The sequence below is a fragment of the Zeus faber genome (assembly GCF_960531495.2).
Source record: "Zeus faber genome assembly, chromosome: 13".
In the NCBI taxonomy this organism is placed as follows: Eukaryota; Metazoa; Chordata; class Actinopteri; order Zeiformes; family Zeidae; genus Zeus; species Zeus faber.
The window spans coordinates 883,833-907,311 of NC_137198.1; the positions used below are offsets into that span (position 1 = coordinate 883,833).

Here is a 23,479-nt window from a genome sequence, read left to right on the forward strand (position 1 = left end):
ACTTGTCTCCACACTGCAGCAGAGTGTGACAGCTGTCAGAGACTCCCGAAAACCTCCCAAATATCTTTCCCTCTCTGTCTCCCCCCGCCTCACCTCGCTCTGCCAGGCGAGAGGAAGCTCTCACCAAACTCCACTTGTCGACACCTTGGGGAACACCGTTATCGTTAGCGAGCGACCCCTGACCCTCCCCATCTGCCTTCAGCGGAGACAACCTGAAAACCAACGCCGGCTATTCATCATCACTCCCCCTCTCTTTCCTGGAATATCAGCTCAGGATTGATCTCCTCAGAAGACACCTTTTGTTCTGTGCAGGGGTGCAGCAACAGTGACCTGGAGGGGGGGAGGAGGCTGAAAGTGTCTCTTGGAGAATGCTAAAGTATTTCGTTAGTTGGTCCACAGGGGCCATGCAGCACTGCTGCGGTTCGCTGCTTCCTCTTCACACAGGAGACTCGGGTTTCGATTTCTCTCCCTCCCTCCTCACGTCCTCCCTCTCTCTGCAGCCAGGTCTGACGCTGCCTTTTTCCAACGGCCAGGCTGCACTGACTGACTGTTCTGTACATTTTCAAAGTTTTTCTTAATTTTTTCCCCGTGGTCCAACATTCTGCAGTGTACGCTCTGTTTTAGGGCCAAACAACATTGAAGCTTACTTTGGGTTTTTCAGGAGTAGTAGTTTCATTCAAATAGGTTTGATGATTAATGACTAATGTAAATTTTTTCGTGCGTCTAGAATTGCAAGTGCTCTTTTTCGGGGGTATTAGGGCCTAATTCTGCATGCATGATCGGGTTTTCTTTTTCATTCTCTCTTCTCGCTCCTTGTATTGCGTCACATACTGAAGCTGCGATCACATCAGTGTCTCAACACTCCGACAGCCTCTGTGTGCCACACAACAGGCTTGGTCAGTGCGATCACGGTTTCCTGGCAATTCCTGTTTCCTTTGAAATGGACACTGTATTTGTTCTGCCAGCGCAGACTTCCTGCCAATTCCTTGCAGGGGACCTACTATGCTCCCTTTCAACCAGTTAATATCAGTCTCTGAGGTCCCCAAAATATGTTTTTGAACTTTTTGTTGAAAATACCACTTAAGATTATGCATTCAAGCCATTGTAACATATCTTTATACCATAGTGTTCCAAAACGGGCTGTTTCTGTGTGTTTAACTTTAATAGTGAATGAGTAGCCAAGCACCAAGTTCTGAGCCAATGGGGTTTGAGCACAAGCTCCGGGTTGTGTGAGCCAATGGGCTTGGAGCTTAACTCCGGGCTCCCATTTATTGACTCCGTAAACTTTCACTTATTTCACCTCATCAGGCCACTAAAATCTGTTTCTGAACAAATTTGAGGCAAGAAATAATCAATCCAGTTGTTGAATCTTCACCCATATTAGCTCTACAAGGCTTCATTTAAAAGTTTGTTCCCACTTTCACCGCGGTGTCTGGAGCAGCGCGGTGAAAGTCGGCCTGGGGCTTTTTATTTTTAATTCAATTATGGAAATGTCGGAAAATAAAATAAATAAATGGTTTTGTTTGGAGAAAGGTTTCTTCACGGACAGCTGGTATGAATTCCTCTTTCTTTAAAAAGATTTGTGCTGGTCTGTATGCCAGCACAGAGCACTTCCCAAAAAACTGACCGAGTTGTCTTACTTCATGGGGGTCTCCGTGGCTGCAGGGCAGGGCGCTCGCCGTGGGGTGTCTTCGGGGCCCTTTCCACTGCTTGGAGGCACCACAACATAATACCGATCTTATACACCAGAACCAACTAAGTCCTGTACACTCACTGGTGGACACACCAGTGAGTGCGTGCACACACACACACACACACACACACACACACACACACACACACACACACACACACACACACACACACACACACACACACACACACACACACACACACACACACACACACACACACACCACTAGCACCTGCTTTGAACAGCACCCTCCTGGTTGCATCCCTCTCCCTTTCTGCCTCATCTACTGCCATAACTATGACAGGAACTCTGTCCTAGATGCGATGGAACAAATACTGTGTGTTGTATGCCCAGCATGCTGACAGTACAGGTAAAATAAAAAAAAAATTAAAAAAAAGATACATTTCATAGTAAATAAATATATGCATAAAGTAAAACATCCCAGTGATGTAATGTTGTATATCAGCACTCATTGAACATCTCTTGTCCAATCAAAATGAGTCAACTAGAACAAACCATTGTATAACGAAGGATTAAATACCCCTCACCCACAAACACTACGCACATCAGGCCCATGTTTGTTTTAGAGAGGAAGTTTGAAGTGGTTCACTTTGTGGTATTCAAGAGCAGTTTCATCTGGCGAATATCGTTATGGTTTTGGGTCCGGTGGGAAGAAACCCTGGAACGGGACCTCGGAGTTAGACTAGGAGGTCTGAGCAAAGGCGCTGGTGCTGCAGGCCAACAGACAGATGGGTCAGCAGTCAGATAGACGGGCAGGCAGGCCTGAACCTTGCAGGTAAACAGGCAGTCTTTTTGCAGGTGTGAGTCACCTTGAGCCATCCATCTCACACCCCCCCTCACCAGGGAATCTCTCCGCCCCCTCCTCACCAGGGAAGAGGCCGTCTCACCCTCCCTAATGGAGCCGCGTTCTCCGAGGTGGGAACGCTGCAAATTGAGAAATGTCTCTTGCTTTCTGTGTTCAATGAAAGTGGGCTTCTAGTTTTTCTTTTTCCTTATTCTTCTTCTTGGTTGACTCAAAACGAGACTCCTCTCGAACCAAACAGAGAACTGTAAAGGGAGAGAAACCTCCTTTGACGCTGCAAAATATGCGATGGAAGTCAGTTTGTCAGCTGAGTACTGTCTCACGGTGTCAGCGATGATAATGTTAAATTGTTAAAGCCCCCCCACCGTTGTTGCGCTGCTCATGGAGCTGTAGAGCAGCGGCTTGGTGTTCACATCAAACCACTCGCTGCTTTGTAACCTGTCGCTTGTGAAAGATAAAACCCGACGTCGAGGATCTCCCTGGCGCCGTCTGCCTTTACATTTTGACACAATTAAAAACCCAAAATGATGGATGGTCTTCCGGCTGAGGACTTTCACAGTACAGTACTACACCTTCACGTCATCACGACAACAAGACTCAACATCGCCGTCAAGGACGAGCTTCCCTTTGCCGGCGGAATACGCCTGTTGATGGTAAGACGGTTTTCACCCTCGAGCCCCCTCCCATGTAGCTCATGACAGGACAATAAATGAATACAGACGTGTTATGAGACTAGATATTGCCTGGGATTTTGGCACTCGCAATATTGTGACAGTAAAATGTTGTTAAAGTAATGTCGTTTTCTGAACTTCAAAGATTGTTCTCGCTGTTCTCATCAATCTCCCTTAGTGTGAAACCCGCTCTTAAGATAACCCCTGCCTTGCTCATGGGTCTTATCCAGTGTGCAGGTGTCTTTCACTGATGTGCGGTCGCCAAAGTCTCCGGAAGGCTAAATTCAGGTATTAATGAACCACGCCCTCCTGCTATAGAAAGCAGCACCTGCTGTGAACCTGTGCCCTCAGTCCCTCTGTGCTGTCCCAGAGTTTTCCTTTTTCAGTAACTAAACAGAAGATGCAGAGCCCGGGTGTCTCCTCAAGCACCTGAGATGTCAGTGCAGGCTCTGTGGAACCCCACCTGACGAAATATGAGCCAGCAAGTCGAGAAGGCAAACTGCATTCCCAGAAGCAGAGCGCTGACAGTAGATGACATCAGATTTACCAACACGTTTCCTTGTGATCAAAGAGCGATCACGTATGACAGAAGCTCTTGGCTGAGGAACAACAGCTGTGGAGTAAAACGCTCTAAAGGTTGTTTTTTTTTATTTGCTTTCTTCCTACTCATGTGTAAAGCACATTCACACCGACCATCTGCTTGTGGGAGCGCTGGGTGCTTGGTGCAGCGGTAGCCTCCCCGAGGCCAGAGGATCCTCCTTATCACCACAGATGATACCGAGAACTAATCTGCTCTGGAGCCTACGTGCCTCTTGATATCTTCATTGTATTCCTTTTACGCTGCTCAGTCAAGGAATGTGGAATACCAATCACTTCCACCGCGCCGGGCTTCAACTGAACCATCTGCTTCAGGCCTGTGTGTGTGTGTGTGTGATATTACGTGTGTCTAATCTGATGTCTCTACTTGCCAGCGACACTGTGCCAGTGTGTCTGCATACGAGTGCCGCTGTCTGCCTCTGAGTCTCAACGACAGTGTGTGGGAGTACGTGCACGTGCCTTCACATTCATGTCATGTGCTACTGAATAGGTGCACGTCTGCACAGATCCCGCAAAGCAGCATAGGCAGTAAATGGCATGAATGGCAGCAATTTTCAAAAAGAGGACAGAGGTTGAAGGTCTTACACAGGGGACGGGACGGGCCCCAAACTACAGCAAACTAGATCAAAGTGGACAAAAGCGGACAAGAGCAGGCCAGACCAGGCAGCTCGGTGACACCGCTGGTCGGCTGCCAAAAGGCCGGGCTCAGCAGTCTGCGGCTATGACCAAGGACACAGCTGCAAGGACGGTGGAGAGAGAGAAATCTGTAAATGTGTTTTTACACGTTTATCCATTTCATGAAATGTTAACTCTCATTTCAACTCCAACGCCAGCACCTTGCTCGCTTCGGGAGGCGAATGCCCTTAAATGAACATTAACATTGTTTTTCCACAAACAAAGACATTCAATATGTATTCATGTAGTCTTTTGTTCAAACTGTGCATGTAAAATGTAATACGAAGAGGCTGCCAGGCAGGCCAGGGTCAGACGGGATGTTACGGGGCAGATCCGAGCCAACGGTAGCGGGCAGCTCGTTGACACAGCTGGGTGCCCGGACAGCGAGGGTCAGCACTTTGCCAGAAGCGAGTACACTACCGCAAGGACGCCGACGTGGACACCATTTCAAAGGCCTCCAGTCAGTTCGCACACAGTGGCAGACGGGGAAGGAAACCTTTTAGATTCTTATGGCAATTCCATGTTGATTCATGTTTTATAGGATTTTCAACCTTTGATATGAATAAGTTGAGACTGATTTGTGAGGTTATTCGGTCTTCGCACTGCATGAAAAGGAAGGTGATATCCAGAAGACACCAAAAGCAGATGGTCCACAGAGGTTCATGAAGACTGGCTGTCAACAGCTGTAAACAGAGATTTTTTTTTTTCGATTCATGGCGTGAAACAGTCTTCATTTGGTATCGAGCTGGCCGCAAATAAAACCCATTGAAATGCACTGGAAGCACTGATTATATCCTTCATCGACAGGAGAACAACAACCAGTGCTAGTGGGAGATTTTGCCTCAATTCAATATCAATACATATATTTGTTTCATGAATGATGATGTTCACCAGGGTTCAATATGTTCCCATGTTAAAAAACACAATATATATACCAATAAAGTTTACAACTGGCTCTTCTTTCTCCTTCACAGGGACTGCAAACAGACCAGGGCTCGACCGTAACGGTTGCCCTCGGAAACTAGATTTAGTCAATTGACAACCATTTCTTAGGCCACCGGTTGCCCCGTTTGGCAACCACCTTTTAATATAAAAAACAGGGACAGCAAACAGAAAAACGTGTACCCCAAAATAAATAATTACATTTGTTGCATTAGTGATATTTAAATATTGCTGTTACAGTCTGGCCCAGAGCGCTGCAGGTGCATTTTTACTCAGGTGCGTACTGGTACGCACAGGCAGCAGTGGAAGGCAATAGAGCAAGGTTATTACAGGCATGGATGCTAACAACTCGCTTTTTTTTCACGTCAATTTGTCCCTTTTAAGAGACTAAGGTTCTGAAGTGTTAGTTTTTGAGGTGGGTGACCCATTTTTGCATTTTTTTTTTTTTTTTATCCGTCCGAGAGAACAGCGATCCCCACGATCAATAAACTAGTGGACTCGTTCTCTGATATCACATTAGAAGTGGACACCATTAACTAAAACTAAACCAAAAACTCAAACTAGGTGTGAAAAAACACTTTAGTTAAAACTAGACAGAAAAAAGGAAAACTAACCGAAACTATATTGTGTACTTCCAAAACTAACTAAAATAAAATAAAAAACATCCAAGAAGTGTTTTTAGTTTGAGTCATTTTTTCTCGTCAATTTGGTCAAATTTGTCAACATATAGCCATTACAATACAATTAGCAGTTGTATCTTTGGAGACAGACAGCTTTAATAATGAGCATGGCTCAGATCTCATCTGGTGGAGAGCTACTTTTAAATGGAAAGATGCAAATGCAGATGCAGAATCTTAATTACTCAAAAAATTAGGTTGAATAATGGAAACCATATTTTCAGTTTCGGCAACCGGACATTTATTGCCGGGTTGCCAGCCTGGCTACCACTTTTGAAAGTTAGTGTGGAGCCCTGCAGACTAAAGCACAAATATCAGGAACAACTGATTGAACATCTCATTCACTTCTTCCGAGATGGAAACGACCTTCTGCAGTGCAGAAATACAGTAGGTGTAGGGCCCGGATGCATCGATAGGTTTCAAATTATGCAACATATTATAACTGGAAGCCACTGTTACCAAGCAACTGGCAAGTTGCTGATTGCCTTTTGGAAACCCAACTCACTGAGAGGACTCTGCGGATACGAAGTGGCCGTGAGAGGAACTGAGAGGAACGGCCTCGTTCTTTCTGCAGAGACCTGTCGTCTCTGAGGCGTCAGATCTACTCCCCCTGTCTTTGTCCTTCAGAGACGTTAGTTTTACATGTGCACCATATTATTACCATGACAGACTCCGAGGCTGCTAGGAGCGTGCTATCGATGGGATGGAGCTGACAGGGTGCGAGATGGGGAATAAAGCAAAGATTGCCGACGTCCCGTGACCCCGCTATAGAAATGGGACTAAATAAAACAAAGAAAGACAGGAGGGATAGATAAAACGGATCAATTCAAAGTAGGACGGAAGAGGAAAAAAGTGAGTCATCGTCTGACAGAAAGGAAGCAGGGAAGATAAAAGTACGGACGGATGCAGAACAGTGAAATATTCACTTACAACAGCCGTGAGATTAGACCTTGTCTTTGTTATTTACAGTAACTGATTATTCGCTCCCGTGTTCGATCAACATCAAATAAAACACAAAAGGGCCATGAGTTGGATCAACAAATAGATCATCATGCGTGTATCGGGATTTAGTTTCCAAGTTCCAAGTTCCAAGTACAATTGATGTCGGACGTTGGGTCAGAAACTCTCAGATGCATCCGACCCAACATCAGACATCAGTCAGTATTTATGTATTCTCAGGAGCAGGGTCTCAACGCGGGACCCGGGGACCCACAGGGGTCCTTCAAGAGGTTCCAGGGAGTCCCCAGCAAAACGATTAATAGTTCAACTTTAACGTTATTTCATTACATGACTTCAGCACCATTAGAGAATGTACAATAATGACTGTTTTATTAACTAGAGTAGAGAGTAAATCAGATCGAACAATAAAAAGCTGATCAAATGGGGTCCCTGGCCAAATCACTGCTCTGGAGAAAAGAAAGAGGGCAAATGTGATTGGTGGGAGTTCGGGCCATTGAGCAGCTTCCCAGTCATTTTACAATGTGATGGCAGGGATTTCCATGGAGCGAGCAGCTCGACGCCCTGGTTGTCATTCATATTTATGGTCAGGTAGGCGGTGGAGGGCTGCGTTGCCGTGGTTGTGAGTGTGTGTGTTGGGGGGTGGGGGGCAGTTTAATGGTGTGATAAATATTTAGGGGGGGGGGGGGTCGGTTGTTTACGCCGCAGCCTCTTCACAGTGTGGGGAACACCTCTGCACCATCAATCTAGCCGGACGCCGAGCGAAGCGTCGGGAACGTCGTCAGCGGGAGCCAGAGTGCTGCATCGGATCGGGTACCCGTCGGGTGACGCGCAAAAAAAAGTGATTGGCAGGTGCTTTTCTGTCTTAATCTTATTTCCTGCTTCAGTTCTGAGTAAAACAAAGAGCATGAGGGTCGGATCGCGGGTGTTGGATAATAAGTACATTTAAATAAAATGAAAATAATAATAATTACATTTAATGTTTTAATCTTCTGACCATTGCACAGCATCAATCTTACAGGAACAGGAAGCAGGTTGTCTACTCTGCGGTTGCTTAGTTTCAGAAAAAGCTACGGAGGAAGAACAGCAATGGCGAATAGCAAGACCAGAGATTTCTTTGCTTGGGCCGACGACGAGGTGGAACTGCTCCTGAAGGTATCACATTAGAATAAGGCCATGGATAACGGAGATCGGGAGTCGTTGCAAATATGCCGACATCGGTACTGGGAGCATTGTCCATTGCCGGAGGAAGAAGAATGAAGGAAGAATAAGGATGAAATCACACGAGCTATTTTGGCCTAGCTATAATGTTTTGCTTGATTTTCGATTTAAAACAAAAACGTCAACAACAAAAAACATTACCTCGGAATATGAGAGCCCCTTCCATCAGGTGCATTACTAACAGGCATGTTAACTGTGGCCATGTGTTCAATATTCAATATTAGTAGCAAAAAAATATTCATTTAAATGTTATTTCAGGAATTACCTTCGTTTTTTAAACATATTATCTTTATTTAACATGTATGAAATGGCCCTAAATGATCACTCTAATTGTTCTTGATTAACCCTAACCAAATTATTCAAACAGCGCTAAGATATGCGGTTTCAGGTTGCAGATCTTGTGTTGATGGGCGGGGTGACAGAACTGCTCATACGTGCAGGTGGCGGGGTGGCTACGGTATTGCATGTGGCCGGTGCGGGGCGGGAGCAGGGCTTTGAAAATCAGACCTGTGCAGGACTTAGTGTCGCCCGCACAGGATGGCAGAGTACGCAACGAGACCGAACCCGTTTACTGCAGGGGACGCGCATTTATTTTTCCAAATAGGTCAAGTGCTACAGTGACCAAACAAAGAAGAATCTTATCAGAGATGACAAAATGGGGAAAAAAATTGCAAATGACTCGGCATCGCAGTATTAGAACCGTGGAAGGGCAGCTTCATCCCACACGAGCACGCTACTTTGTTCTCAAATTGGGTAAAATAACACCACACTTTGCTCCGTCTCACAGCTAAATTCTCTTATACAAGCACGTTCTTCTGTATGCGACACATATTAGAGTCTGGGCAGGTTTCTTGTGATGCTTGTGCTACACTAATTAAGCACGTCAACGCCCAATCGATTAGTCGACAAATCATGGCCATCCCTAATAAATACATGAAAAATACATTTTTCTCAAATGTATGGTGTGGGGATGGTGTGGTTTGAGCAGGCACACCTGACCTGGATCTAGGTGACTGGTGGTGATTGTTGGTTGGTCTAACGAGCAACAGGTAAAACCCCCATCCCCACACACACTCAGCAGAGGAGCCTTGTCATGACACATGCTCTATCTGCTCCTGGCTTGTTCCAGCTAGCCCACTCTCTACAGTAAACTGGTGTTCACAACCTTGTCTTCTGTGTCTCTGTGCCGGAGGTCCCTGAGAAAGCCACTTGGGAGGCGTGTTGTGAGGGAAACGGACACAATGTGTTATTCTCATTGGTGCCTCTTGAATAGATATAAAAAAAAACAGGCTCATTGACTATGATCACAAAGGAAAAAGAAATCGAACAGATATTTGAATCATTTAGAATTCCAGGAATTCCTCAATTACGGTTTCTCTTTTGGTTTAATCAGGTATTATTTGGTTAATTAATATTTAGAAAGTAAATACCAAAAACACACACATTTTCAGAGTTAAAAATCGAGTGCACTCCAGAGCAATAAAAAAAAAAACCAAACAAAAAAATAACTTTCCCATCAGTAACAAATGCAACCTGAATGTTTCAAAGCATCCAGCGCAATAAACAGGAGCCAGCGGTGACATTAACCCCGTCCTGCTGGGTCGGAGCCCATTTCCACCAAAAGACCGGGGCATTGAATGGCACTAAAGCAGCGAGCGAGGTGGTGGCTGTCTGCGGCCATCTGGCGGCGGCGGCTCCTTCAAAGGAGCCGCCCAGCTCAAAGGAAGGCTTTGATGAGGATGCACAGACAGCTCTGAATTACATTTACATCTAAGCGCACACACACGGACAGGGGCAGAAAATGACATTTGCAGATGCACGCAGACCCAGACAACATCATCAGAGAGGACGTGCATGCAGGGACTAAATGCTCGTCAGACCCTGACGCGGTCCTTGTTGAATGCTAAAGTTCTGCGTCCCGGCAGCTGCTACATCAACAGCAGCTCCTGAGCAGCTGTCAACTCATGGGATTATTCCCAAACCCACCGGCCAGCTTTACCTGTTTCTTTGACTGACGACACAACATTCCACATGCACGGAGAGTGAGAGAGATGGAAGTTTCAGTGACCTGTTGGTTTTGGCCATAATAAATGAATGCCTGTAAAAACAAGATAAACGTCAAATAATGGAAGAAAGGTGTGCCTTAAACATGTCCCATATTGATGAATATGAAGAATATTGTTTATCATTTTTGTCACTGATGAAAATTGTGGATTTCCTCATCGGTTCCCTACAGCGTAGAGAACAGTAGAGGGAGGTCGAGCAGGGTAGTGTAGAGTTAGGGTATAGGCAGGTAGAGTCAACCATCAGTTCTCTCTGTAAAATAATAAATTCATCAAATTGGTGAGAACTGATTCTTTCACATACAAAACGTCACATTTTGACGACCATCTTGTGAGATGTGGCGGAACAAGTGTGGCGGCGGCGGCATCCCGGCACACTCACCCGGCCCGCCTGAGGGGGTAGCGCGGGGGCTTAATCACATGCTAATGTGTGTCGCTGCATGACTGATGCAAGTCCTGAGTAACACGGTGGAATCTGGGCTGAATGCGAGCACGGGGCCTTGAGGGACCACGGGGGGTGGGGGTGGGGGTGGGGGTGGGGTGGGGACGGGCCTCCCACGCATGCAACAACACGATCAGCGCCGTGTTCGCTGGAAATGATCTGTCGCTCTGTTTGCACTGAGTGGGATTACAAGTGTGCGTGCGCATGGCTTTGAGTGTGCGATAAGATGGAGTTGGGGTTGTGTGCAACTGGGTGTTGTTCTTCTTTGTGTACGTTGTGTTTTCAGGGCGTCTGCAGGAATCTCAGGGTTTAAAAGTGACCTTTGCACAAAACGTCTCAAGTATTTGGTTCAAGGATTTATAACTTCAAAAATGTTGACTCATGTAGATGCAGAGTAGAGGTAGAGCAGAGGGAGGTGGAGTAGGAGCAGAGGGAGCTAGAGCAGAGGGAGGTGGAGTAGATGCAGAGTACAGTTAGAGCAGAGGGAGGTGGAGTAGATGCAGAGTACAGTTAGAGCAGAGGGAGGTGGAGTAGATGCAGAGTACAGTTAGAGCAGAGGGGGGTGGAGAAGATGCAGAGTAGAGGTAGAGCAGAGGGAGGTGGAGTAGATGCAGAGTAGAGGTAGAGCAGAGGGAGGTGGAGTAGATGCAGTTATTCAGCGCTGAGTCATGGGTGTGGAGGTAAGAGCTTCTCAGGCTCCACAACATCCTGTTTGGTGCTCAGGGGCACAAAGGAAGACAAGCTCTCGAACCGCAGGGCTCTTTCACGCCGTAGTTACCCCAAAGCTAACGGAAAGGAAGTGGTCATGCTCCCAACGCTGATGCCGCAGCGCCACCGATGGCGACGGGGGCTAGGAAGACGTCGCTCTTCGCGCTCCCATTGGTGGAACAAGCTCCACCCAGTGTCAGGACGCTGAGGCACCGTCAGTCTTTTCACCACAAATTGAAGAACATACAAGATAAGATAGGACTTTATTAACATCCAGAGGGAAAGTCAGGAAAAACTTATCGGCCTTCATGTCTGGACCCAAACCTGCACTGAGCTCTCCACCTCCTCATCCTCATCTCCTTGGGCTCAACAAAATAAAAACTTTGACTCAACTTATGTCGGCAGCTCCTACTGAAGACTTAACAGAGACTGATGTGAAGTGGTGGACGACTAATGACAACTGTACTTAGCTGCAAGTAGCTTGGGGCTAAAGAACATAATGCATGGGAGGAGTGGACACAGCCCGTTCCATTCCAATCAGATGAGTTGAAGCCAGTCCGGATTCTTGCAGCCTGGCCTTCCTGCCATGTAAATGTGTTGTGGGAACATCTTCCGCCACACGACTGCACGCCAGGAGCTGTTTTCAGCAAATGAGATTTTTCCCCAATGTTTTGAGCCACTCAGATTTTACTTTGTTTCAAGGCAGCCTATCCTTCTATGTTATCACTTTTCTCATAGTCAATATATGATGTTCCCTCACATTTTCTACATAAATTCACTGGGACAATGGGCGGCATGAAACGGCAAAACTGTATTTCCTTTGAGGCAAAAAAGGACGGGAACTTGAACCCAGCTGGGACAGGAAGCCTGCGGTCGACCAGACGTCAGTGAAAAGAGTCGAAATAAGACAGGCTCTGTACGCAGCTCTGACTTAAACACGTGGAATTGGACAAGTGATTGCTCCCTCACATCTGCCAAACACCACAATACAAGTCTGGTCGGTTTCCTTAAAACATACTGCGCTGAATATGCAAGGAAGCAGCACTTTGTTTTCAGAACTAACCACTAAACCATAGAACTTGGTCGCATCTTGGAATCTGACAGTGTATTGACTCGGAGACCATCCGAGACAGGAATCAAATGTTTTCTACTGGTCTCTGGTCTGTTTTCTACTGGTCAACGCCATTGGTCTCAGATTTGACTTCAACTCAATAAGCTTCTGTCCAAGGCTGGACTCATTTGGTCTCACCTTACCGTGTTCTGGCCGACAACACAGGCCAGGATGGATCCGAGTCAAAAGTGAAGTCTGCAAAGAAGTCGGATTAAATATAGAAAAGGAGGCATAAATATGATTAAAACTACATTAACCTTTGCTGAGTTCATGCTCTAAATAATGGAGGCCAGCTCTCCTGGTTTGCTTTCTCTGCTCCACTCATCTGCTTTACTGGAAGGCGTTTATTGCGACCGACATCTTGTTTAAAAAACCTCTATCTTTATGTCTCCAGTGGGGGGGGGCTGTGTCTAGATTGTGCAGCAGAAATAAAGGGAGGCAGCACAATCAAAGGTCATGCCGTCCCCTTAAATATCATCAAAAAACACATTGATATTATAACCATTCAAAGGAAAAAACATGAGCGAGGTAATAGCTGACGGCAGCTAATGTAACTGAGGACTCATTTTAACGGCTGTGACTGCATCGGAAACGGAGCGGGTTTAGCACGTTCTCCAACCCAACACTAGAGGGCGTATCAAGTTTTTTTGGCTTTACTTTCCCACCAGACTGTGGCACCCGCCGGCCCCCCGGACAGAGATCAACGTCTCAGATGCCGTTTCCTAATACGAGGCACGTCCTCACTTCAGATAACATCAGGTAATTAACCGCAGCCCGCGTTGTTCGCAGTCTAATCAATTAAAGGATTGTCACTTGATCCCTGCTAATAGAGACAGGGCCATTACAGAACACACCCATAAGGTCAGAGGGAGAAATGCATCATGGGAAGGCCATGGGGTTGAGTCATTGTGCTGTTACTATAAACTGAATGAGAGCGGAACTTTCCATCAAAATGATCTGTTATCATTATGATGTGTATACTATGAATTTGTTATATATTGTGATTGGAGATGTCACAGTTAATACATGAACACCTGATTGCAAGTATTTCAGATTATGTTGATATTGTGAAATCGTTACATTCTAGTTCAAGTTCAAGAGATCATTCTACAATCGTAGGTTTCCATCCAAATTTAAAACAATGTAAAGAATGTCTGAACAAATAGAACGTGACTCAAGTGACTTTCCACCAGTTGAGCAAAAATAACTGTTTAATAACTAAATGTATGTACTAATGCTCTATGTCAATAAACAGCTCTTCATAAGATGGATGTCTGTTATTATAGTATTATAGGCCGATACTACAATAGTGACATGAAATGAACAACAAAGATAAAATTTCGATTGTAATAATTTCTATGACTATTAATCGTCAACTTAAAGTGGCAATGTTGAAGATTTACGTTTTGTTTTTTTTGGCGGCGCCTATGGCCAAAAGTGGTAATTGCAGGTGTGTTTTTGGACCCCACTTCACAGAGATCCGAACAGTGTGTGTGACGTCAGTCGGTTGGTCGTAAGCACCTGGGCCACGCCTCCGTAACAACTGGAGGTCGCCGGGAAACATGATGGACGAATTTGGATGCATGGAGGGAAAGTCGCCACAGACACCGGTTCTTAATACTGAGAAAACTGCAAATGAAGCGGCTGCCTCGTAGGCTCAGTCACCTTCGTGTTTCTTCATTCCGCGATAGTGACTTAACAGACATCTGTTAAAATTAAAATCTCAGAGATTGGTACTTTAAATCATCAGTCATGATCATAAAACCGTAATTTTAATGTGTTATCATATATTTCTAAACCCCATAACTTGGAAATGGAGCAGAAAAAAAACAAAACCAAAACTGTGCTTTAAAATGAATATTACATGAATATAAATGTAGAAAAAACTTCCATTTCACTGGAGTTTGCCTCAGCCTCTCCTGCCTGGTGCAGCCTGGTGCAGCCTGGTGCAGCCTGGTGCAGCCTGGTGCAGCCTGGTGCAGCCTGGTGCAGCCTGGTGCAGCCTGGTGCAGCTTGGTGCAGCTTGGTGCAGCCTGGTGCAGCTTGGTGCAGCCTGGTGCAGCTTGGTGCAGCCTGGTGCAGCCTGGTGCAGCTTGGATGCATCTGCCCTTCAGCAACACCAGCACAAGCTTTTGCTGCAGGATGCATGTTTTCACCATACAGCATCCTCTGTGTGTGTGTGTGTGTGTGTGTGTGTGTGTGTGTTCTGGCCACTGCAGTGTTTATCTGATGTACAGGTGAGTAGGTCCAGGTTCAAGTGGCCGGTGGAGGGTGGAGGTGAAGAGGCAGCACACCACTCGACTGAAGTTTGGAGCTAAAAGGCTCTTCAGCAAACTATGGACAACTTTACTTTAAACACAATAGCAACACACACATACTGACATAAACACAAATACACACACCATATACAACACACACAAACTTGCATAGACACAAATACACACACACACACACACACTATAGACATGATAATTTGAGGACACTCCTGCTGCAGTTACAAAGGAACAGCCAATTCAATCAGAGTTCCAAGTCAACCACAAAACATATATAGATGCACATAAACACACACACACATGCATATATATATATATATATAGAGATGTACATAAACACACACATGTATACACACACACACACACACACACACACACATATATATATATACATATATATATATAGATGTACATAAACACACACATGTATACACACACATATATATATATATACACACACATAAACACACAAGCATGCACACACACATAAATATATATATATATATATAAATATATAGATGTACATAAATACACATATACATAAACGGTATACATGTATATATGTATACTGTATATGTGTTTATGTACATCTATATATATGTGTGTGTGTATTTGTATATACTGTATGTATATATACACACACATATATACACACACACACATATATGTACTGTACATACATATAGTGTATATATACACACACATATATATATACAGTGAGGCAAAAAAGTATTTAGTCAGCCACCAATTGTGCAAGTTCTCCCACTTAAAAAGATGAGAGAGGCCTGTTATTTTCATCATAGGTTCACCTCAACTATGAGAGACAGAATGGGAAAAAAAATCAAAAAAATCACATTGTCTGATTTTTAAAGAATTTATTTGCAAATTATGGTGGAAAATAAGTATTTGGTCAATAACAAAAGTTCATCTCAATACTTTGTTATATACCCTTTGTTTGCAATGACAGAGGTCAAACGTTTTCTGTAAGTCTTCACAAGGTTTTCACACACTGTTGCTGGTATTTTGGCCCATTCCTCCATGCAGATCTCCTCTAGAGCAGTGATGTTTTGAGGCTGTCGCTGGGCAACACGGACTTTCAACTCCCTCCAAAGATTTTCTATGGGGTTGAGATCTGGAGACTGGCTAGGCCACTCCAGGACCTTGAAATGCTTCTCACGAAGCCACTCCTTCGTTGCCCGGGCGGTGTGTTTGGGATCATTGTCGTGCTGAAAGACCCAGCCACGTTTCATCTTCAATGCCTTTGCTGATGGAAGGAGGTTTTCACTCAAAATCTCACGATACATGGCCCCATTCATTCTTTCCTTTACACGGATCAGTCGTCCTGGTCCCTTGGCAGAAAAACAGCCCCAAAGCATGATGTTTCCACCCCCATGCTTCACAGTAGGTATGGTGTTGTTTGGATGCAACTCAGCTTTCTTTCTCCTCCAAACACGACAAGTTGAGTTTTTACCAAAAAGTTCTATTTTGGTTTCATTTGACCATATGACATTCTCCCGATCCTCTTCTGGATCATCCAAATGCTCTCTAGCAAACTTCAGACGGGCCTGGACATGTACTGGCTTAAGCAGGGGGACACGTCTGGCACTGCAGGATTTGAGTCCCTGGCGGCGTAGTGTGTTACTGATGGTAGCCTTTGTTACTTTGGTCCCAGCTCTCTGCAGGTCATTCACTAGGTCCCCCCGTGTGGTTCTGGGATGTTTGCTCACCGTTCTTGTGATCATTTTGACCCCACGGGGTGAGATCTTGCGTGGAGCCCCAGATGGAGGGAGATTATCAGTGGTCTTGTATGTCTTCTATTTTCTAATAATTGCTCCCACAGTTGATTTCTTCACAACAAGCTGCTTACCTACTGCAGATTCAGTCTTCCCAGCCTGGTGCAGGTCTACAATTTTGTTTCTGGTGTCCTTTGACAGCTCTTTGGTCTTGGCCATAGTGGAGTTTGGAGTGTGACTGTTTGAGGTTGTGGACAGGTGTCTTTTATACTGATAACGAGTTCAAACAGGTGCCATTAATACAGGTAACGAGTGGAGGACAGAGGAGCCTCTTAAAGAAAAAGTTACAGGTCTGTGAAAGCCAGAAATCTTGCTTGTTTGTAGGTGACCAAATACTTATTTTACCGAGGAATTTACCAATTAATTCATTAAAAATCCTACAATGTGATTTCCTGGATTCTTTCCCCCCATTCTGTCTCTCATAGTCGAAGTGAACCTATGATGAAAATTACAGGCCTCTCTCATCTTTTTAAGTTGGAGAACTTGCACAATTGGTGGCTGACTAAATACTTTTTTGCCCTACTGTATATACACTCCACACACACACACACACACACACACACACACACACACACAAAAAAAAAAATATATATATATATATACTGTACATAAAAATATACTGTACATCAGTATATGTACCAGGTTTTTAATCAGGGAAACAGCCGGTCAGGTTTTTAACCAGTATTTTGTTCAGTCAGTACTTTATTCAGCCTGTCAGTAATATATTCAGCCAGTACTTTATTCAGTCAGTCAGTCGGTGACAGGATCTGCCCTAGTTTCCACAGCAACGTGACATCCCATCATGCCCCTTTTTAGACGTGAACAGACAATGACTCGGAGACGCGCCTGCGAGTCCTTCAATCTATGTGACTTCTGTAGTCAGACGAACCAGCCAATCAGCAGCAGCCTCATCACAGCAGCTCCGTTCACGGGTGCGTGTGTTTGGCTGCATGTGTTTGTGTATGTGTGTGTGTGTGTGTGTGTGTGTTTGCGTGCATGTGCGTGCGTGTGTGCTCCTTGTTAATAAAGCTTCATTCAGCCTCCTCAAAAGTCTGATTTTCTTCACACACACACACACACACACACACACACACACACACACACACACACACACACACACACACACACACACACACACACACACACACACACACACACCGCTTTTGACACCTCCTGCCTCTGTGGGCGGAGCTTACCTCTCGTCGCCGTGACGCCCAGCAGCTCTGTTTGATCTTCCAGACCACAGCGGCCACCAGGAGCAGAGACAGGAAGCAGCTGTGGACAAACAGGGAGAGGGCGCGGCCCGGGGTCAGCACGGCCAAGAGAGGACTGATCTGGAATCTGATCTGGAATCTGATCTGGATCTGATGTGGAGGAACATTCCATCATTGGATGTGTGCTTTTCTAATAACGTTTGAAAGTCACATTTTTCTGAAACAGGGAAAAGAGATTTAAAAAGCAATTTAAAAAGGAAGTTGTGTAATGTAATGTAGATGTTTTCCTGGTTTAATGCCACGGTTGTCAGAGTGTGCGTGATTGGAAAGGGATGATTTTTTCTTTTTGGCTTCATAAATAGAGGGTTGGGGACGCTTGAGAAAGCTGCTCGTGCTTCTGGCTTCAGTTGTGATTTCACTCTCGTCACCGGCTCCTGAGGCACAACCTCACAGCGACCTCCACACTCACTGTTCTGGAAGCTTTTCTCGAGCTGTACGGTGCAGACAGGGATGTGAGGCCTAAGGAGCTCGGACTTGGGCCGGAATTGAAATCTGCCGGCGACAACAGGGAGCTAAATACTATTGGTCCAGTAATTGTTTTCAAACCGTCTTGATCTGAAGCACAGTGTGTTATTGATTCAGTGTGTTCTCGATGCTGGGTGGGGTGGAACTGCATGAATGTCAAACAGGGACTTGCTGTATATAGTTGCTGTCCACCCACCCTGTATAAATACATTTAAAAAGCAACAGATATTGATTTCTCCCGTCTGACAGGTGGCTTTTAAAGCGTGTTTGGGTCTGACGGGCGATGTGAGAGAGGAAGTCAACATGCTGCTCCCACCTGTGTGCTTCCTGTTTCATAACACCACATAGCACCTTTGAGTGTATACATATACACATTCACACACACACACACACACACACACACACACACACACACACACACACACACACACACACACACACACACACACACACACACACACACACACACACACACACACACACCACCGCAGTGTTACTCTGGCCACGGCAGGAAAACAGACCAAAGCCTGAAATTAGAATAAGTTGTATTTTAAATTCCTCTCATGTCCGGTTTGACATTTTGTCTTCCTACCAGAGATTATGGATGAATTAACTAAAATACACGTATTCTAATCCTGTGTTCATTCAGACATCGCATTCTTCACTCAACATTTTTCTTTTTTTTGGATTTTACCATTTATTGTGTTATCTAATGTTGGATTGCTTGTTTCCCCGGCGTCCTGCAGTGGAGAAGTGCTGTTTCACCAGCTGTCATCTCTACATTTCAACAAATGAGCGTTAGAATTGAAGGTTCAGGTACACCAGATGGTTGACGTCATTAGGGGACGGGTTTGAAGGGACTCTTTTCTGCCAATGACGATCATTTCACACTGGATCATGCAGCAACGTCCTGGATAACAAGATCCATCCTTACAAGAAGCAGTTGTTGAACCAACACAAACCACACACAGGTTACAACAGGTGACCACTCCCTGACTCATTCATTTGATTGCTTTAAAGTGGTAATCCATCAGATTGTCTGTGTTGGGTGGCCCCAGAATTTCATTCAAAACTGCAAGGTTTTTGTATTTTCTGAACCTCCCCTCGTCCTTGCTCTGAGACGTCACTTTCTTTTCTCCCGAATTTTTCCTTCTTCTGATCCATTGATTTCCTCGTGGTTTTCTGGGTCACTGGAGGTGGTGGAGATAGTTTTTGTATTTTTTTTCTGAATGTTCACCCGTACAGACAGTTTACTGACCACAACTTGCTACGCTGCTTCAGTCGATTCACTGCAGCCGCCTTCGACTTGGGCCGTGCGGCGGACCCCGCCACCAACAATGGAAACAGCACATAGAGCACACAAAGACTGTAGGTTGAATGACTGTTTCTTCAAAAGGTACCAGCTTAAAAAAAAAAAGGTCCAAATATTGGATTTATTTAACATTTGTATTTTTTTTTTTTTTATTAAATAATCTTACGGATTTGCACTTTAATAAGAGCCTATGAATACATTATTTTGCCCTGCTCTGGAGTGTGTGAGGGAGGAAGATAATACAATTGAAACTAAAGGTTCCCCGCAGCTAAACACGGCCTTGGTCCTGCAACGACAGAGTCTGACTGAAAGCGCAGGACGTGCAGTGGGAGATGAAAAAACAAACATGACTCAACATCAGCCTGCCTCCATCTACAACCACTTGTACTACATTTCCAAACAACTCCACGGTTCGTATGGATCCACTTCATAGTTAATAATGTCAGGTTTTCTCACTTCTGTGATTGATTTGCTGTTAGTGTTCCGGTCGCTTGGTGTTCATGTGTTGTCTCATCTGGAGGCTTCGTAAAATGATTCAAATGACCCAAATTAAAATGATTGAGGTCATCACTTCCAGAGCTTGGCGCCGAAACGATGACGCTTCGACAAGTAAAATGATTTAATAAATGATTTGCCAAGTCCAATGATTTCTCCATTTTAAACTTGAATACATGTCGAACAGTAAATGTAGCTGTATGAGTATGTTGATTAGCAGGTCTGGGTGGAGGTTCTCCATCCAAACCATCATGATTTAATTCTATATCCATTCAGTCCCATGTCCGTCAGACCATTCTACATCAATACACCCACATGTCGTACATAATGAGGAGTGCTGCCAACTTTTCACTTCACAATCTGATGTGCATTATAAAAAATACTTCACTCAACAAATTCAGCAAAATAAAGAAATTCAGTATTTCAATTCATCCCTTACTATGGTGGTATTTATATCGTTGGCTATTAATGTATAGTTACATTTGTTTTTTCCAGACTTTTGTAACGTGTCATGGCCTTGGCCTGTTTTGTTATTAGTTTATTCTGTTTTGTAATTAGTTTATTCTGTTTTATTATCCTTTTTATTTAGCCTGTATTTCTTGGTCTTCCCTAGAGTTCTGCCTCCCAATGGGCTTCCCCCAGTCAGCGCTGTGACATCACAGCATGGTGACAACAGGTCGGTCTAGGTCCGTCTATGTATACACAGGTCCGGTTCACCCTCGAGGGGTCCTTGCCTGCTTGGTCCTGATCAAGTTCCCACCGTCTGGATTCTGGTCTTACTCCTCCGCCTGCTCCTTTTGGATTGTTAGCTGTACGGACTGATCTCCTGGTTTTGACCCTGGCCTGTTTTTTTTTTTTTGCAATAAACCCTTGATCTCTTGCACCTTCTTCTGAGCCTCTTGTCTCTACTGTATACACCCACCAGCCACAACATCAAAACCAGTGGCACCTGTCAAGGGGTGGCATATATTATTATATACTGTTGAATAATATTATATATATACACTGTTATATATCATCACTGTTATATGATGCACGTGGGGAGCCAGGTCTAGTCTGCCTGGTTCGATGCCACAGTAGAACTACTGCAGCACAAAGGGGTGAAAAGGTGGATGTTGCTATGATAGAAAGGTGTAGAACACACAGTGCATGGCAGCTTGCTGCGTATGGGAGCTCACAGTGTCCATGCTGACCCCTGTCCACCCCTGAAAGCACCTACAATGGACACGTGAGCATCACAACTGGACCATGGAGCGATAGAAGAAGGTGGAGGTCTGATGAATCACCTTTTCTTCTCCATCATGTGGATGGGTGGGGTTAGGGTCCGATCCCATGGAGCATCTGTGGGTTGTGCTGGAACAACAAGCCTGATCCATGGGGGCCCCACCTCCAACTTGCAGGACTTAAAGGATCTGCTGCTAACGTCTTGGTGCCAGATACCACAGGACACCTTCAGAGTCTGGTGGAGTCACTGCCTCCACCTCACAGCTGTTTGGGGACACGAGGGGGAGCTACACAATATTAGTGGTTTTAATGTTGTGGCTGAAGCTTAATTAAGCCAAATCATTTAACTTAATGATTTCGGAATATAGCAAATATTTTTAATGGTGTCTATATTTCATCCGACAGAATTAGGCAATTCACAAATGCACAAAGTAAAAAACAAAATGCTTGTTTTTCCCTTGATGTTCACCGCGGTCCCCAGGAGCAGACAAACTGGCCAGTGGCCCCCAAGTGCCGTGAGTTTGAAAGCTCCGATCCACACAATAACCTCTTATCCAATTCTCTCTTTCTGAGCGCATGCACATCTTTTCCCATTCAGTCCGGACCCCTCCAGCACTCCAGGGGGGCTGAACTTTAAAGCGTTAAAAAAATATATAAATCGGCTCCTCTCTGCGGGGAGAGGTGGACTCTGAACGGGATCATCGGTTCAATCGTCTTATTGATCGGGCTTCCTGCTCGGAGCCGATCACCCCCCCCCAAAGGACATCCTCCTCTCGGCCCCAGGAGGAATGGATGGGGGGAGGGGGAGAGAGAGACAGACGGTCAGAAATGGGAGCGCGAACGGGAGAAAGATCAAGGCAAAGAAAAGGACGGGAAGCAGCTGAAGGGGGAAGATTGCATGACGGAGAGAGTGAATGAAAGAGGGAGAAAGATGAGAGGAATGGATAACAAAGCAATGGGCGCAGTGACCGTGAGAGAGAGAGGCAAAGAGAGAAAAGAGAGCGACAGATGGTAAAAAACAGAGTGACAGAGGAGAACACAAAGCAGTGCATTGCACTGCTGCCTCACAGCAAGAAAGTCCTGGGTCAGATTCCCGCCTGGGGCGCTGTTGGCACCGTGCTCCGGTGGGTTATCACCCAAATAGGAGCCTTTCCGTGTGGAGTTGTATGTTCTCCCCGTGTTCACATGGGGTTTCCTCCACCTCACGTCAGTAAGGACCCCCACCAAAAACATGCACACATCATGGTCTGACCAGCGATGGACACTCGTCACCAGGTCCCCGGGCGCGTCCACGAACGCTGCCCACTGCTCCTGGCTGCCCCCCGAAGGAAGGACAAGCCAGGATGGGTTAAATGGAGAGGCCTCATTTCACCGGCCACCATCCAAAGCATGTGCATGTGTGTGTGTGAATGTGTTGTGTGATAATTAAAGATTATTTTTCTTCTTCTTCTTCTTAAAGAGAAATAGTGAAAAGGAGAGAGCGAAAAAGTGAAAGAGCGAGAACGACGTGGATAGAAAGAGACCGCAATGTGAGACCGCCCGTCTCTCTCTCCCTCCTCTTTTCAGACCACTCCATCACACCTTTGTTCCTCGCAGGCCGCCACTCCTGCTCCATCTTTTGGCTCAAACCACTTCCTGGATGTTAAGGATCGCAGCTCACCAATCCTTCAATCAATACCGTCCTCGCTCATTAGCTCCAATCACGCGGATGGTTGACCCCGGGTCTGAGGGCGGCGGCTCCACGGACTGAAAGGCTGGGAGAGGAGGCTCAGTGGAGGCTGCTACTGCAACCGATCACAAAACTCATGGTTCGGACCGTTTTTGAGCCACGGATCGGATCGTTTTTTGGATGAGAAAAAAATAAAGATAAATAAAGGAAGACAAATATAACTTTGTTTCCCATTTATTCTGTAAAACACTTAAAGGAACTTTTGCCCATGGTCTTAAATGAAAACCACATAAGATGTCCAATGTTTCAATAAAATCTTGAAATATATTAAATATTCAAAACTCAATTGATAAATTAAAGTGCAATATAAGGCATGCAGGATAACTTCTTCTTT

General features: G+C 45.2%; 1 protein-coding gene across 1 annotated transcript in view; it reads right to left on the reverse strand.

Annotated features, from left to right (window-relative positions):
- Positions 1 to 23,479, reverse strand: part of atrn (attractin) — a 154,134-nt gene that overhangs the window by 30,742 nt on the left and 99,913 nt on the right. Inside the window, exon 26 of the mRNA XM_080012760.1 lies at positions 17,843 to 17,921. Within this exon, the coding sequence (XP_079868886.1) occupies positions 17,843 to 17,921 (79 nt within the window). The remainder of the gene's footprint in view (positions 1 to 17,842; positions 17,922 to 23,479) is intronic.